The sequence below is a fragment of the Microcebus murinus genome, chromosome 16 (genome assembly GCF_040939455.1).
Source record: "Microcebus murinus isolate Inina chromosome 16, M.murinus_Inina_mat1.0, whole genome shotgun sequence".
In the NCBI taxonomy this organism is placed as follows: Eukaryota; Metazoa; Chordata; class Mammalia; order Primates; family Cheirogaleidae; genus Microcebus; species Microcebus murinus.
The window spans coordinates 68159944-68172718 of record NC_134119.1 but is presented as its reverse complement, the minus strand read 5'-3'; the positions used below and the strand labels follow the sequence as shown (position 1 = coordinate 68172718).

General features: G+C 59.6%; 2 protein-coding genes across 4 annotated transcripts in view; one reads left to right on the top strand and one right to left on the bottom strand.

Annotated features, from left to right (window-relative positions):
* The first annotated feature begins 225 nt into the window (after positions 1–225).
* Positions 226–5567, top strand: FUZ (fuzzy planar cell polarity protein). Of its 2 annotated transcripts, XM_012754426.3 has the most exons (11): positions 226–484; positions 737–858; positions 1135–1219; positions 1467–1535; positions 1753–1857; positions 3005–3202; positions 3329–3424; positions 3749–3855; positions 3930–3994; positions 4074–4148; positions 5087–5567. In XM_012754426.3, exons 1-11 carry the CDS (start codon positions 374–376, stop codon positions 5305–5307), a joined length of 1254 nt encoding a protein of 417 aa, XP_012609880.1. In that variant the 5' UTR covers positions 226–373; the 3' UTR covers positions 5308–5567. The 2 variants fall into 2 exon arrangements, with proteins under 2 accessions (XP_012609880.1, XP_012609882.1); XM_012754428.3 differs by lacking the exon at positions 3005–3202 and having other exon boundaries at positions 233–484.
* The window catches only part of AP2A1 (adaptor related protein complex 2 subunit alpha 1), a 35925-nt gene continuing 28490 nt past the window's right edge, over positions 5341–12775 (bottom strand). The window contains exons 8-24 of one of the 2 annotated variants that reach the window (XM_075993224.1): positions 11756–11906; positions 11226–11394; positions 10957–11094; positions 10554–10736; positions 9973–10070; positions 9413–9644; positions 9145–9312; positions 8898–9058; positions 8463–8528; positions 8097–8153; positions 7907–7989; positions 7702–7790; positions 6836–6960; positions 6633–6749; positions 6462–6531; positions 6179–6313; positions 5341–5787 (exon numbers count right to left, since the gene is read on the bottom strand). In XM_075993224.1, the coding sequence (XP_075849339.1) occupies positions 5710–5787; positions 6179–6313; positions 6462–6531; positions 6633–6749; positions 6836–6960; positions 7702–7790; positions 7907–7989; positions 8097–8153; positions 8463–8528; positions 8898–9058; positions 9145–9312; positions 9413–9644; positions 9973–10070; positions 10554–10736; positions 10957–11094; positions 11226–11394; positions 11756–11906 (2120 nt within the window). In that variant the 3' untranslated portion in view covers positions 5341–5709. The remainder of the gene's footprint in view (positions 5788–6178; positions 6314–6461; positions 6532–6632; positions 6750–6835; positions 6961–7701; positions 7791–7906; positions 7990–8096; positions 8154–8462; positions 8529–8897; positions 9059–9144; positions 9313–9412; positions 9645–9972; positions 10071–10553; positions 10737–10956; positions 11095–11225; positions 11395–11755; positions 11907–12775) is intronic. The other variant, XM_075993225.1, reaches the window with a different exon arrangement.

The window sequence follows — 12775 nt, the reverse complement described above, 5'->3', positions numbered from 1 at the left end:
TGCTAAGCAATGCTCTGGCACCGTCAGTATCTTCCAACTGGTCTCTTCGTTCTCTTTAAATAAATGGAGTCAAATTACTTCAGGAGAAACTACAAAGCTTTACAAGTATAGTTAGCCGCCATGTTTGTTAGGGGTATAGTGACTTCCGGATGGAGCGGAAGAGAACCTAACTAGATTTGGGGGAGGTGCCGGAATAGGGATTGGGGGTCTGTTTGAGTTGCAGGAAGAAGGCGGGAATTTAGTTCTCTTCCAGTCAGCTCCCCATCTCGCCCTCTGGCGGCTCCGGACAGCAGGCCGATTTACTGTGATTACTGGCATGCTCCAAGACCGGCACTGACTGTCCCACGTGGAGGGCTGTGGGAGGGGGTTCCAAATGGGGGAGGAGGGCACGGGGGACACTGTGCATCTGCTGTGCCTCGCGTCCTCCAGCGGGGTCCCCCTGTTCTGCAGGAGCAGCCGTGGCGGTGCCCCCGCCCGTCAGCAGGTGGGGCCTTGGTCGCCTGGATCTAATAGCAGGGGGTTAGGCGTTTTGACTCTGGGTCCTCAAGGGAGCAGGGTCTGTGGTGGTTTCAGTGTTAAGTTTATAGGTCCGAGGGGGCAATGGATCAGTAAGCTTGGTTCCCCTAAGGAGGAACTGCCAGGGCATAGGAAAAGAGGAGGGGGCTGGGATCTTGGACACTGGATCCCAAGGAGGAGGGGGTTGGGGGCTCCTTTCTAATGCCCAACCCCTCCCCAGCTTCCATTTTCTGTCATCGGCTCCCTCAATGGAGTTCACATGTTCGGGCAGAATCTGGAGGTGCAGCTGAGCTCTGCGAGGACGGAGGACACGACCGTGGTGTGGAAAAGCTTCCATGACAGGTCATCAGGCGGGAGCTTGGGACAGGGCCAGGGCCTGGATGATAGCCCCTATTGAAGATGACCCTGGAGGCTTTCCAGCTTCTAAGGCCAGCTGTTTATTTGGCTGTGGGATCTTTGGCAAGTCAGTTATGCTCTCAGATCCCTGCGATCTTCTCTGTAAGAGAGACAGGGAGGATGTATCTAGCATTCTAGAATCAATGGGCAGAACCTACTGTACCCCCTGCCCAGTTGTGGAGGCCTGGACTCATTCTTCCTTCTCACATTCCATTCCCACAGCATCACCCTTATTGTTCTGTCATCTGAGGAGGGTGTCTCTGAGCTGAGGCTGGAGAGGCTACTCCAAATGGTGTTTGGGGCCATGGTGAGACTCCCCGGCCCTCATTTCTCCCAAGCCCAGAAATCTGAGCTCTCAGCATCCTTCTCCCTCGGACCTAGGAGTCCATGCCCCCAACATCTTCCTCCCTCAGAACCCAGGAATCTCGGCCCTCAGTCCCAGTTGCCAAGGCCCCAAGTCCCCTCTTCCCTCAGACCCAGGAGTTCAAGTTCCAGCCCCTTCTCTCTTAGAACCAGTTGTCCAGAGCCCCTATTCTTCTATGTTGTTCTTCTAGGTTCTGCTTGTGGGACTTGAAGAACTGACCAATATCCGCAACGTGGAGAGACTGAAGAAGGAGTTGAGGGTGAGGCTGCAGGACATGCAGATGGAAAGCTGGGACACCTGAGCACTGCTACTCAGGAACTACAGTTCCCAGCAGCCCCTGGGGCATCCTGACCCCATGGGTTCTTGGGGTAACTTGTTTGACCCTGGAGCTAGGCCAGGCATTGCTAGTTTTCTGAGGGGAGGCAGGAGGTCTGTAGCCACCTGGGTCCCAGGCTCCTCCCTTCTTTCTCTGCTAGGCCAGCTACGGCCTTATTGACAGCTTCCTAGGGGACTCGGAGCTCATCGGGGACCTGACCCAATGTGTGGACTGCGTGATTCCTCCAGATGGGTCCCTCCTGCAGGTATTGGGGACACTTTGGAAACCCTTAGATCTGTCTCCTTAGATCTTAGATCTGATTCCTTAGATCTGTTTCTCTGGCTCAGTCCTCATCTTTGTTCCCCTGGACCATTGTCCCCACCTCTTCCTATCCTCTCCGCTTCCGGTCTGACCCCCACTTGGCCCCAGAAGAATCTTTCTATACCCAGAGCTGGCCCTGTCCCATCCCTGCTCACAGCCCTCCCGGGGCCGCCATCTCCCTCAGGACAAGGTCCCGGGCTCTCACCCTGGTGGCACCCGCCAACCTGTTGCTAAATCCACAATCTCCCTTCACCCAGCTGCCACAGGGGCCCCACAGATCCCAGCAACTTCCCAGCTTCCTGACCTTGGTGCATGCTCTCCCTTCCACCTGGGGAATCTCTGCCTACCCTTCCTTAAAACTGCACTTGTTTTCTTGTTTTTTGGAGACAGAGTCTCGCTCTGTTGCCCAGGGTACAGTGCCACGGCATCAGCCTAGCTCACAGCAACCTCAAACTCCTGGGCTCAGGCGACCCTCCTGCCTCAGCCTCCTGGGTAGCTGGGACTATAGGCATGTGCCGCCATGCCCAGCTAATTTTTTTCTATGCATTTTTAGTTGTCCAGCTAATTTCATACTGTTTTTAGTAGAGACAGGGTCTCGCTCTTGCTCAGGCTGGTCTTAAACTCCTGAGCTCAAACGATCCTCCCATCCTCCCGCCTCAGCCTCCCAGAGTGCTAAGATTACAGGCCTGGCCAAAACTGCACTTGTTGATTTGCCTGGTGTGGCCACCTGCCAGCAGTGTGACTCTCAGCAGGTGACTTCTCTGAGCTTCAGTAGGATGTTGATTGTGCCTGCTGGTCACATAACAGGACTCAATAATTAACTAGAGCTGCTGCTATTAAAATTATTAGCTTCAGTTTGCACAGGTCAGGCTAGGTACTTTAATCAAATTTCTCAGTGTGAGTTGGGGATTCTGACTTCATGTGAAGGAACTCAGGCTCAGAGAGGGTGAGACACGTGAGTGGAGACACTCGGCAAGCTCTGGACTGTCTGCCTGCCTGTCCCTTCCTATTCCTTGTCCACCTGAGAAGTCACGGCGCCCCCTGCTCGCTCGGGTCTCCTGACTTCCAGTCCCCCTGCCTCCCTTACCCAGGAAGCCCTCTCCGGGTTTGCTGAGGCCGCCGGCACGGCCTTCATCAGTCTGGTGGTGTCAGGCCGGGTGGTGGCAGCAACAGAGGGCTGGTGGCGGCTGGGGATGCCTGAGGCCGTGCTGCTCCCCTGGTTGGTGGGGTCCTTGCCGCCGCAGGCCGCTCGCGACTACCCGGTGTACCTGCCGCACGGGAGTCCTACGGTGAGTGGGTGGGGCCGGCAGGGGCGGGGCAGAGAGAGGCGAGGAGTGTGACAAGCGCGCGAAGAGGCGGGATTTGCGCTGGAAAGGGGCAGAACTGCAGTCAGCCCGGCCTGTGCCCTTCTTCAGGTCCCTCACAGGCTCCTGACCCTGACGCTGCTGCCGGGCCTGGAGCTGTGTCTGCTCTGTGGGCCCCGCCCACCCCTCAGCCAGTTGTACCCACAGGTGAATCCGCGTCGTGTCCCGCTTCCCCCACCAATTGCACCCCTTACCCGCAAGCTCCCTCCCTCACCACCCAGCCCTGCTAGCCAGGGGCTTTTCCAGGCCCCCCTCCCCTGGGCTGCGCTCCAATCTCCTTCACCCCAACTTGGCCACTTTTTCGTTCGTCTTCTGTCCTTCAAGGTAGCACCCCTTCCACGGTCCCTTCTCCCCACTCTCCTCTCGTACGCCCCGCCCACCCGGCCACGCCCCTCCCTTTGATGACACCCAGACCACACCCACGTTCCCGCCCCTTTATGGCCACACCCCACTGACATCGCCCCCCTGCAGCTTCTGGAGCGCTGGTGGCAGCCACTGCTGGACCATCTGCGGGCCTGCCTACCTCTGGGACCCCGAGCACTGCCCGATGGCTTCCCCCTGCACACAGACATTCTTGGGTAGGGCTCGGACGGGGGAGTGGGTTGGGGTCCTCATCCCCTCTTCCCCGGCCATGACACCCCCTTTCCCACAGGCTGCTGCTCCTCCACCTTGAACTGAAACGTTGCCTCTTTACTGTGGAGCCCCTGAGGGATAAAGGTGACTGAGGACAAGGGTGGATCCAGGAGGAGTGTGGGCCAGTGAGGGGCTCGCCATCACCCTGTGTCTTCTCTTGCAGGGCCTTCCCCCGAAAAGCGCCGGCGCCTGCTCCGCAACTTCTACACCCTGGTCACCGCCACACACTTCCCACCAGGTCAGTGGCAGGCACAGCACTTCCCCTGCACAGGGAGAGGCACCGAGTCCCAGGTGGCACAAGGAGGGAGTGAGAAGTAGGGTTGGAGAAACTGGCAGGAGAACCCAGCATGCATTGTGCAGTGGTTTTCCTGGAGAACTGCGCCCTGGGGGGCGGGGAGGTATTTTGTAATAACTAACAAACACCTAGACCTATTCTCTTGCCAGTGCTTTTATATGCAATGACTCACTTTATCCTCGCTGGTGAGGATTATCCTGTTATATCATCATGCTCATGTTATAGATGAGGAAACTGAGGCTCAGCTAATAAGTGGCAGAGCTGTGGTTCAAACACAGGCAGTCTGCCCCGCATCCAGCAGGCCACCACTGCGCACTGTAGGCTTTGCTGACTGGGGAGTGGGGGGCGGGGGCGAAGGATTTCATAGACTCCAGGTTAGGAGTCTATGAAAGGAAAAACTGTTGTAAAACCCGTAAGGCCCCAGAAAGAAAAAGGGACCTGGGGTGGCGCTACAACCCCAGTGAAGCCCCCAAGCTCCACCTGAAGGGCCCCAGCCCTTGCTAGCTGTGCAATTCCACCTCTCTCTGCCTGCTTCCCCCCTGTAAAACAGGGGGAGGGGGGGTCCTGGGGGAGAATTCAAGCTCATGTGTCGCAGCCTGGTGTCTGATAAGTGTCAGCTGCATGTTTGTGACTTGTATTGCTAAGAGGATTGCCTGGGTCCGCACACAGCATCCCCAGGAAAACGGGCTGTGGCTGGGCGGGAAGAGGTGGCCTTGTTCGGGTTGCTGATAGCTGGCTAGAGCCCGAGGCCCTCCCCCGGCAGGAGGCTCCCCAAGCCTGGGCAAAGAGACATAGATTCAGAACTTGGGCCCAGGCTGGGGTGGGGCTTCTGAAGATTGGCATCCTCCTTGTCACCTCAGCACTCCCTGTCCTCTCCCCAGAGCCAGGGCCACTGGAGAAGACGGAAGATGCGGTCCACGGGGCACTGCTGCCCAGAGCCTGCTACCTTGTGTTGGGGTCCGAGGAACCTGACACAGGATTGCGCCTGGTGGCACTGCAGTTGGGGCACAGGCGGCTGCTGCTTCTGCTGTATCAGAGTCCCACCCATGGGCTTCGACACCTGGCCACCCACACCCTGCACGCCCTCACCCCACTTCTCTGACCACGAGGGAGTGGGTGACGGACACACACGTGGGGCTGTTAGCGTCTCTCTGTTTATTCGCTCACAATAATACACAGCCCCTGGACGGGGAGAGGGTGGGAGGGGCTACGACAGGGTTGGGGAGGAGGGGAGGAGGCACCCACTTCCCTGGCCCCTCTCCCCTCTGTGCTTGGAGGGGAAAGGGAGGGAGGGGGCTCCCCCTTACCCCCCACAATGTAAACAGCAGCAGATGAACAAAAATAAAAATACAAAAGGCCGGAGGAAGGTCCCAGGCATCTCCCCCATCCCTGGGGTCTTTTCCTGTCACCAGTGGAGGTCCCCCATCCACCCCATCCACCAAAGCTGCCTCAGTTCTAGGAGCTGCCCAGTGCCGGCCACATCCCCGGGGGCAGAGTCCAGGGCTCAGAACTGCTGGGCCAGCAGCTCGCACAGGTGACGGGAGACAGGCTCCTTGCTGGTGCGCAGGGTCAGCCGGTACATCTGCGTGGGGGGAATTAGGGGGAGAACTCAGAGGGGATGGGAGAGGCCACATGGGAGGGGACAGAGAGCCCAGGGAGAGGGGGATTCAGAGATAAAAGGAGAGAGAAGGATGACGGGATCAGAACAGTGACAGAAGAGACAGGAGGTCGCCAGAGAGGAGGGAGACGAAATAGGCCAAGAAGGGGGAAAAGATATGGAAGGCTATGAAACAGGCAGGGAAAGGGAAGGGGAGAGGAAGACCAGAGGAAGGGGACAGGAGGGAGCTAACGGTGGGAATAGATGGAGGAGACAGGGACGGAGAAGGGGACAGTGAGGCAGGAGGGGTGCATGCAGGGAGCCTGACAGCCAGGAGCCCTTCCTGTGGGCCTCAGGGCCTTCTGCACCAACTCACCTGGGCCTGGGCATTGGGCTCCAGCCGAAGCAGACAGCCCACCTGTAGGGCTTTAGTCTGGATGATCCCAGCCCCTACGAAGTTCTCAGGGTTGGGGTCCACATTGTCCAGGAGAGCAGAGCCAAACCCCAGAAGCTGGGCGGAGGGGAGCAGCCGTCAGGGTGGCGCAGCGGTTAGCGCCCACACCGCGGCATCCCGGTTTCCAAAATCCCTTGCGACTGGAAATTGGCCCCACTTTACAGATGGGAAAACAGGCTCCAGAAACATGCCCCTGGTCTCTCACCTTGGCCTTAGTAACCTCGGCGTCCATGGGGTGATTGGCTTTGAAGATTTTCTGTGCCTCCTGTTGAGGCCTGGGGGTGGGGGAAGGTTCAGGTCAGCGACTTGAATGTCCCACCCCTGCCCCTACCCCTACCCCCAGTGGCCTCGGCCTGGGCCCCGCCCTGCCGCTCACAGGCTCAGCTGCTTCCAGCGCTGGAAGAAGTCTTGGGCCGCCATCTCAGTCGGCTGGAAGAACTTGTTGATGGTCACTGGGAGCTTCAGGGTGAGGGACTGGGGGGCGCCACCATACCTGGCGCGGGAGGTGGCAGGGCTCCGTCAAGCCCCGCCCCTCGGCCTGGAAGCCCCGCCCCTCAGGAAGGGCCACGCCCGACTCACCGGAAGCGCACAGACAGCAGTGGGGGCGTCAGGAAGTCCCGCAGACACTCGATGTTGAGCACCTGCTGCACCTGCGCCCCGCCGTCCACCTGCGCCGCCACGCGCTTGGTCTGCACGGCCAGCTGTGCCCGCCCATGGTCAAGGAAGCCAGCAACAGAAAAGGTGGCCCAAAGAGGTCTTGGCCATGAACCCCTGGCTTCCTGGCAGCCCCAGCCTGCGATCCTGGACTCACCCTACAAGGCCCAGCTACAAATTTCCTCCTATGCAACCTCTGACCTGCCCCTAAGTGCCTCCTGTGGCCCTTTCATAGCGTCTCAGTGGCCCTATTGCACCACAAATCACCCAGGCATTGGCTCTGGAGGCTGACTTGGGTTTGAATTCCAGCTCACCACCTGGGTGACTGGACAAGCCACTTAACTCTCTCAGCCCCCTCTACAAAGTGGACACGTGCTAAAATGTCCTCAGGAGTCGATAAAATAATCCATTACAAGTACTTGTCTGTGTGTTTGCCACACGTCAGCACCGAAAGATGGCAGTAATTAGTGGTCTCATCATTTACATTCATGTCCATAACCCATCTGCAAGGAGCCGGTTTTAGGCATCTCTCACCCACACCCCATTCCTGGCACAGAGCTGCCTACAGGAGTCTTCTAGACCCCAGACCTGGCTCCCGAGTGCAGGGGGCCCTGACATCGTGGGCATGGAGCCCAGCAGAGAACAAGTCTTGGACATCAAAGGTGCCTGATGGGCCAAACTGAGGCCCCGAGCGGATGGGGTTCTGGAAGTAACGCCTCCTGCTCATCGTCTTGTGGTCATCTCCTGTCCTACAGATGAAGACACTAAATCTCAGAGCCTGGGAGGATATGAGTCTGGAGGTCTCCCGGGTGGACGACGTTGGGCGAGAAGTTCTGGAACTGCACCGAGGTCTTGTTGCCATAGAAGAGATACATGCGGCCTGCAGTGGGTGGGGGAGGCAGGGCTCCATCCGCGTTCCTCTGACCCTCCCCCTCCCAGCTACTCCCCAAGCCATAGTCGCCCTCCCACCCTGCCCCCACAGTCCACCGGAAGCACCCAGGTTCTGCCGGAACTCTGACTTGACTCCGATCTGCAGCAACTGGTTCTCAAACAGGACCCCGTTGTTCTTGCACACAAACCTGCATAGGGGTGGCAGGGAGCTCAGGATGACAGGGGTACCTGTCTGTGCCTGGCCTGGGCTCCCTACTTGTCCCCGTTCCCCTTCCCCATCCCCACCAGGACTCACTTGTTCAGCAGTTCATCAGCCTCTGGAATGGGAGGGCCGATGTCCTCCGGACCTGGGCTGGAGGCAGAGAGAGGAGTGAGATGGGAAGGGACTTGAGGGACTGGAGGGAAGGACCCTGAGCTAATGTGTGTGAGACAAGCCCTGCAAGGACAGAACCCCAGAACCACATATCCACACTCCTCACAGAGCCTCGAACCCCAGAACCATACTAGCAGTTGCCTTGAATGCAAATGGGACCCTGGCATGTGCCCCTATCAGAGGATTCCAAGTTTCACTTTCCTCCCAAGTCCCTGCCTCTGCCACTCATCCCTTAACCCTCCCTACGGACACCAGAGTCTGCCCCCGGTCCCCCAGGCCACCCCTTACTCAGCAGCCGGAGCTGGGTCAGCCAGCAAAGCCATGGGGCTCTCAGGGGCAGGCGGCTCCAGCTCGCTGGGCCATCCAATCCCAGAGCAGACAAGAGAAGACAGACGTGGCAGGCAGCCAATCCCAGAGAGGCAGCAAGAAGGCCGAAGAGAGAGAGAGAGAAGGAGGAGGGAAGGAGAGAAGGAAGAGCAGGCTGAGAAACGGTGATGGGAAAGGACAACAAAGGGTGGCCGGGGTCAGCAGAGTCCAGGGTGGCCAGAGGGAGGGAGGGAGGGAGTGAGGAGGCCAGGGCAGGGGAGGCAGCAGCCCGGGCAGGCAAAGGCGGCAGGGACAGGGAGAGGAGCAAGTGCGGAGGTGGGAAGGGCTGAGCGGAAAGAGGGCAGAGGCTGAGAAGGGAGAGCCCCGGGAGAAGGGGCCCGGCCCAAGCAGGGGTACCTGAGGAAAGCCTCCTCGGGGGTGGGCCCCAGGCTGGGCTGGGCTGCTGGGCCATCGAAGACATCCACCAGGAGGTTCCCTGCGCTGGCAGGAGCCGGGGGTGCGGCTGGGGGAGGGGCTGCCCGCAGCCCCAGGAGGTCGGCAGAGGGCGAGGGCGTCGACTGCAGGAAGCGCAGGTGACAGTGAGAATGAGCCACCCGGCCAGCTCTGGCCCCCGGCCTTGTAGGGCCCACCCTGTGGGACTCACCACATTGCTGGGAGTGGGCTCTACACCTCCATTGATGTCGTTGCTGCTGGGGTCCCTGCGGCCATCATCTAGCGCGCTGCCGGCCCCTGGCCCCTTCTTACGTTTCAGCTTGGCCAGGATAGATGACTCGCGCTCAGGGAAGGGTGGCATCTCCTCCAGCACTGTGGCCTGGCGGGGTCGGGGTGGGGGCAGGTCAGTTCCAGTCACAGGGAGAAGAGGGAGGGCAGGGACAGGGGCAGGGGCAGGGGCAGGGGTCCAGGGCTCTGACCAGGACGTCGGTGCTGGCCACCGAGCTGAGGGTGAGGTACTCCACGGCCCGCTGCTGCAGCTCCACGTCGGCGTTGCGCAGCTGGGAGCCAGCCCGCAGCACACCCTGGATGGTGGCCTTGGTCTCAGGGAAGAGGTTGATGAACTTGATGTAGGTGGACAGCAGCAGGGCCCGCGTCGCCACGCTGCACAGGTGGAACTTGGAGTGCAGCAGGGAGAACTGCACTGGCGGGCTGCGTGGGGGGCGGGCATCAGCGAAGGGCCGGGCTCCCCTGCTATCTCCCAGAAACCCCGCAAGAGCTGCCACCTCCCTCAGATGGACTCTTCCCAGGACCACAGACTGGCTCCAGGGGACTGAGAGTCCCCGAGGCTGAAGGGCAGTGGCCGCTTTAATGCTTTGTCCCAGGGTCTTCTGGTTCCCTTACCTTGACAAGTGCTTGGGGCAAGAGGCCGAGAGATTCCTAGAACCCCATTATCACCAGCCCTGAGGTTCCCAGGGGTCCCCAAATCCCAGATCCCTCAGAAGCATGTGTGTTCATCCACAGCCTGAGGCTCCCTCACCTGGACCGGGGGTCCCCAGCAATCAGGTTCCCAAACTCTCCAAGGATGTAGCCGCCAACCTTCACCATGTTCTCGTGACAGGCTGGGGCCTGGAGCGCCTGGGAGGACAGGGGAGGTGCATGGTGGGGACCAGGATGAGCGCCCTGCTTTGTAGCACTCAGCACGTGCAACCTACTGCCTGGTGGAACCCTCATAGCACTACAATGTGGGTGGGGTTATAAGTGGGGAAACTGAGGCACAGCGAGGATAGGTAAGTGATGACATGAGCTCACCAGTAATGAAATAGAGTGTCACTGGGCCCCCTTACCAGGACAGAGGGAGACTACCAAGATCTGGGGACAGGCAACTACATGATGGGTGTCCCACACCTGCGCTCTGCAGACTCCTCACAGCAGGTCTGTGGAGCCACAGCCCCTGGGTTGCTTGGGTGGCCCAGAGAGATAAAGGCACTGGACGGAGGTTCCAGCGATGCAGAAGAGGAGGCAGGATGATGGCCCAGGGCTGGCAGCCCCCATCCCCAGCTGTCCTCGCTCTGCCTTGAGGTCCTGTCATGGGGGTCAGGGTGAGGGAGGCATGCTGACCTCAAAGACCGTCTTGGCGGCGTAGCCCTGGACGTCATCACGGTTGGTGACGATCTGTAGCACACGGTACCACACCTCTTCGCTCACATAGTCGCCCGCGATGCGGATGAGGTTGAGAATGGTGTCCACATACCAGCTGTAGTCCACTGCGTACTTCTCGGCCAGGATGGCCACCTTCAGGACCTGCCGCCGGGAGGGAGGGCACGTGGGCACGTGTGTGTATGAGCGAGTGTGCCCACGGCGGGGGGCTTGGACTCACCTGGATCTGGGCTTACCACTGTCCCTATGGGGACACCCAGGGGCCCAGGCCCAGCTGCTCGTCCCTCAGACCTAGGGGTCCAGGTCCCCAGCCCCTCATCCCCCAGACCCAGGAGTCCCGGTCCCCAGCCTCCCCAGGACTCACAATCTCTTCGCGGATGGCGTAGTCAGCCGTCTCCAGGTACCGGAGCATCTCCGACACAATCTGCTTTGCGTTGCTGCGGTCGCACATGGCGTAGAGGAGGTCGGCCGCCCGCTGCCGCACGCTGACGTCCCGCTCCGTCTGAGGGAGGACAGCAAGGCCCAGGGTGTGTTCTAGGCTCCCTCTGGGCACAGGGCTGGCCACCCAAGGGCCTCTGAGCCCCTGGCCTCTCTAAAGGGGCGGGGCCCGGGGCAGGCTCCGAGAGGGCGCACCTTGAGGGCGTTGATGACGGTGTCGATGTGGGTCTTGACGGCCTCGTGGGAGAACTCGGAGCTGGCCAGCGTGCACATGCTCTCCAGGGCCAGGTAGCGCAGGTTGGTCTCCCGGTGCTGCAGGAACTGGCCCAGCTGGTTGCAGGCCCGCACCAGGAGATTGGGCTCACTGCCGGGGGTAGCCGTAAGAGAGGGATGGCGTGAGAGAAACAGAGATGGAGATTGAGGAGAAGGAAGGCTCGGGCCACCTGTGGACCCAGGTCTTAGCTCCTGCCTGACCCAGCCCTACCTCCTGGTCCTGACCCTCCTGGTGACCCAGACATCTGGGCTGTTGAGCCAGAAGAAAGTTATCCAGTGATTCTGCCGCCCAGGGAGGGCCCAGCGTGAACCTCACAGGGTAACACCTCACTCTTCCACCCTCCTCTTCCCTAGAAGTCGGGATTCCCAGCTCCGCCCCAGGATGCAGGAGTCAGGCCTCAGCCCCTCTTTCCCAGCCCAGGCATCAGGTCCCACTGGGCCCAGGTGGGCACCTGTCGTAGTGGATGATGAGGCTGATGGTCTCGAAGAGGATGGCGTTCTTGGCGTTGGAGTGCTGCACCTTCTTGGACTTGGGGGGCTCCTGGGCCTTGTTGAGCACAGTCTCCAGGCATTCCACCAGCCGCCCCTTCACGGCAGCATCCTCTGCATAGACAGAGGACACGCGGGGGCTGAGCGCCACGCCTGCCCTGTCCACCAGCTGGGACAGCGGCCACCCTACAGCTCTGTCGTCCCTGGAAGAGCTTGGGCCATCTCCAATGCAAAGGAGCCCTGCGGGTCCCTCAAGCCCCTCTCAGGTCCCCAGGGGAGGTGAGTGAGAGAAGGAGACAGCAGATATATCTCTAGACCTGGGTTCTCATCTTGCTTTGCTCTGACCCTGCTAGGCGGGACGTGCCACCCTTGTGAGCCTCAGTTTCCCGTTCTGCAGCGCTGATGCTCTGTAGATTTCTCACAGAGCAAAGAAGGCTCTAGGCACCTTCCCCAGAGACACCCCCACAACCAGGCCTTCCCAAGGCCCAGTGTGAATGCTGAGCCACCTCTGATGAGGATGCGCTGGCTGTTCAGTGGCCCGTATGGTACAAGACACCTGCGTGCACACTCGGTGCGGGGCCCTAGCCGGTGGGGCGGAGGGTGCTAGGAGTTCAAGGGTGAGAAAGTGCCACCAGGCATCCCCTGCCAGCTCCCTCAACATGAGACAGACGGATGCTGATCACTGCCGTTTTCTGGAATGTGATGTGTGATCAAGTGTATAGAACAGCGGTCTAGGATTCTAACAAAAAACGTTGCCCCCAGATCTCTTTCTCAGGACATCCACGAGCTAGAGGAACCAGCTAAGGGATACCACAGACAACAATCAGCCAAACCCAGACCTCAGGACACGCAACTACACAGCTCCCATGGCTTCTCTAAAAACAGGTGGGGTGGGTTATATTAGATTAGAAGAAATTTGGGGAGTGGGGAGAGAAAAAAACATTTTAAAGTTAAATGATGCTATGAAATTATTTTGAGTCTTC

Coding starts and splice junctions, on each gene's coding strand:
- FUZ (XM_012754426.3), top strand. CDS start 374: ATGGGGGAGGAGGGCACGGGGGACACTGTGCATCTGCTGTGCCTCGCG. Junction 485..736: donor GTGCCCCCGCCCGTCAGCAG/GTGGGGCCTTGG, acceptor ACCCCTCCCCAG/CTTCCATTTTCTGTCATCGG. Junction 859..1,134: donor TGGAAAAGCTTCCATGACAG/GTCATCAGGCGG, acceptor CCATTCCCACAG/CATCACCCTTATTGTTCTGT.